Genomic DNA, 3,182 nt, shown 5'->3' with positions numbered 1-3,182 from the left:
TTCAGCACTCCTTCCACCCTGAAGCCCTCCCCCCTGGCGTAGGGGGGGCCGGTAGGAGGGGCAGCGACACCCCCCGCAGCCGCCTCCGCCTGCCTTGGGCGACTCTCACAGTTTCCAATGTTTAGATTTTATCCGCTTTATTAATGAGGCAGGCAAGAAGCTGGAACGGGGTGGGGGGGCAGGAAGGGGAGGGGGCTGCTCCCGCCCTCTGTAGGAGGGAGGGGAAGGGGTCACCGGGGTGAGCTGGGGTGGTAGTGGGGCCAGGCCAACTCCCAAGGACCCACCCCTCTCGTGGAGGGCCGTGCCCCACCCTGGGAGCACAGAGAAGGGGGTCTCTGCCCCTGCGGGCCCCCAGCAGGCGCGCGCCCGCGCGCGGTGGAGTGCGGCCCCGGGAGGCCGGCGGGGCGACGGGAGGAGCCGCCCCAGGAAGAGAGGGAGGGAGGAGCGGGTTGCCGGAGAGCTAGCCAGGGAGCAGCGGGCGCGGCAGGGCTGAGCTGTGGGCGATGGGGACCCGGCGTCCCAGGCAGCGCCGGGTAAGAGGCTTGCGCGCGCCCAGGGGTTCTGGTGGGGACGCGGCGAGGGCACGGAAGGCTGGGGCAGAGGTCCCCTCCACGCGTCCAAGCCCTCTCTGGTCTTGTCTGTCCCCCTGCCCCACCCCACCCTTCCCACCTGGCCTAGGGAGGGGCTGGGCGGCCCTCAGCACCAGGGTATCCCCGAATGGGGGTCGGGGTCCTGGGTCTGCCCAAAGCCCCTGGGAAGAGAGGGAGAGAGGACAGAGCCGTGAGGTGGGCAGCAGTGGAACAGGGGACCAGGAGGTGCTCAGGGGCCCAAGAGACAGTGGGGCACAGGGGCCTGCCCACGGGTGGGGGGCACTCAGATGGAGCCAGACAGTGCCCAAGGCCAGAGGCCGGTCTGTAGGAGACAGAGATGGGGCTTGTGGGCGACAGGGATGACGCTGGGGCAGCGAGGCAGGTGGAGTTGGAGGTATATCCGACGTGGGTGGCTGGGGGGGGGGGGGTGAGGCCATGAGCCAGGGGTATGCTGTAAAGTAAAAATGAGAGGTGAGAGCCCCTAAGTGCCTAGGATAGAGAGAGAGAGCGCGCGGCGCGCAATGCTCAGCGGCCAGGGTCCTGTGGAGTTGCCCGAGGCAGAGGGCCCCTTGCCCGGCCCCACTTTGTCATCTGCTTCCTCCCTCCCCAGCGCCCCCGGCAGCCGACATGAGCCCCTGCGGGCCCCTCAACCTGAGCCTGGCCGGCGAGGCGACCACGTGCACGGCGCCCGGGGTCCCCAACGCGTCGGCCGCGCCGCCGTCGGGGGGTTCGGGCGCTTCCCCGGCGCTGCCCATCTTCTCCATGACGCTGGGCGCGGCGTCCAACGTGCTGGCGCTGGCGCTGCTGGCGCAGGCCGCGGGCCGCCTGCGGCGCCGCCGCTCGGCCGCCACCTTCCTGCTCTTCGCCGCCAGCCTGCTGGCCACCGACCTGGCCGGCCATGTGATCCCGGGCGCGCTGGTGCTGCGCCTCTACGCGGCGGGCCGAGCGCCAGCCGGCGGCGCCTGCCACTTCCTGGGTGGCTGTATGGTTTTCTTCGGCCTCTGCCCGCTGCTGCTGGGCTGCGGGATGGCCGTGGAGCGCTGCGTGGGCGTCACGCGGCCGCTGCTGCACGCGGCGCGCGTCTCGGTGGCCCGCGCGCGCCTGGCGCTGGCCGCCCTGGCCGCCGTGGCCTTGGCCGTGGCGCTGCTGCCGTTGGCGCGCGTGGGCCGCTACGAGCTGCAGTACCCAGGCACCTGGTGCTTCATCGGCCTGGGGCCTCCCGGCGGCTGGCGCCAGGCGCTGCTCGCCGGCCTCTTCGCCGGCCTCGGCTTGGCCGCGCTGCTCGCCGCCCTCGTGTGCAACACGCTCAGCGGCTTAGCCCTGCTGCGCGCCCGCTGGCGCCGCCGCCTCAGTTCCCGACGGCTCCCCCAGGCCGCGGGCCCCGACAGCCGCCGGCGCTGGGGCGCACGTGGAACGCGCTCGGCCTCCGCCTCGTCCGCCTCGTCCATCACGTCTGCCTCCGCCGCCTTCCGCGGCTCCCGGAGCGGCGGCTCGGCGCGCAGGGCCCGCGCGCACGACGTGGAGATGATGGGCCAGCTGGTGGGCATCATGGTGGTCTCGTGCATCTGCTGGAGCCCACTGCTGGTGAGGGGCGCAGGCGCCCCTCGAGCCACACTGCCTTCCCCGTCCCTGGGTACCTGGTGCTTCGGGATTCTTCCCTCTCTGGCTGGGACCCTCCTCCACTCCGTCCACGCCTTTCCCTAGCCCCTCCCCCAGCCCCACCCCCTCCTCTGACCGGCGCTGCGCTCACACCGCATTCTCCCCTCCCCCCGCCCCCTGCAGGTGTTGGTGGTGCTGGCCGTGGGTGGCTGGAGCCCCAGTTCCCTACAGAGGCCGCTGTTCTTGGCCGTGCGCTTGGCCTCGTGGAACCAGATCCTGGACCCTTGGGTGTACATCCTGCTGCGCCAGGCTGTACTGCGCCAACTGCTTCGCCTCCTGCCCCCAAGGGCGGGCGCCAAAGGCGGCCGCGCAGAGCTGGGCCTCACCCGGAGCGCCTGGGAGGTCAGCTCACTGCGCAGCTCCCGCCACAGTGGCCTCAGCCACTTCTGAGCGCGCCCAGAGGCCCAATCGGTTAAGTGAGGCCACCCTGGGCCGGGTGGCACGTGCAAAGCGCCCAACCTTTGCGAGGGTAAATGAAGCTACCGGGGGTGTAAATGAAGCGTCCCATCGGAGCCGCAGCATCTACTGTTGGCCGCTAGGGGCGGCAGAGGCACCGCGAGCGCCGATTGGACGAGTGCAGTTCCCGGACTTGCCACGCGAGGGCGGAGAGACACCGGACGCTCCTCAGTCGAGGGGGAGGGTCCCCAGGGTGGGGAGCCAGAGCCGCAGGTGCATGTGCACAACAGCACCGCCGCGGCCCTGGGGCTGGGGCTCCGGGGGCTCCGGGGGCTCCGTGGAAGACTCTCGCAACCATGCTGTTCACTAGGGCCCTGAGAGCCCCTGGCACAGCCCCCAAGCCCCTACCCCACCCCATCACGGCCTTGAACCCACCACCCACCGCCCCGTCCCCTCCCATGCTAGCCCAGGGGACCACCGCCCCCTCACCCGTGCCTGCTTCCCTCCCCAATAGCGCGCACAAGAACACTCGCACAA

The 3,182-nt window shown here is 71.4% G+C and overlaps 1 protein-coding gene across 1 annotated transcript; it reads left to right on the top strand.

The window, feature by feature from the left end:
• Positions 1–397: 397 nt before the first annotated feature.
• PTGER1 (prostaglandin E receptor 1) lies at positions 398–2,761 on the top strand. The gene is made up of 3 exons (XM_051835839.2): positions 398–533; positions 1,201–2,174; positions 2,373–2,761. Exons 2-3 carry the CDS (start codon positions 1,218–1,220, stop codon positions 2,637–2,639), a joined length of 1,224 nt encoding a protein of 407 aa, XP_051691799.1. The 5' UTR covers positions 398–533; positions 1,201–1,217; the 3' UTR covers positions 2,640–2,761.
• The last annotated feature ends 421 nt before the right edge of the window (positions 2,762–3,182 follow it).

This window comes from Oryctolagus cuniculus, chromosome 16 (genome assembly GCF_964237555.1).
Source record: "Oryctolagus cuniculus chromosome 16, mOryCun1.1, whole genome shotgun sequence".
NCBI classification, from domain to species: Eukaryota; Metazoa; Chordata; class Mammalia; order Lagomorpha; family Leporidae; genus Oryctolagus; species Oryctolagus cuniculus.
The sequence above is the reverse complement of the archived record's forward strand: the minus strand, read 5'-3'. Positions and strand labels throughout refer to the sequence as shown.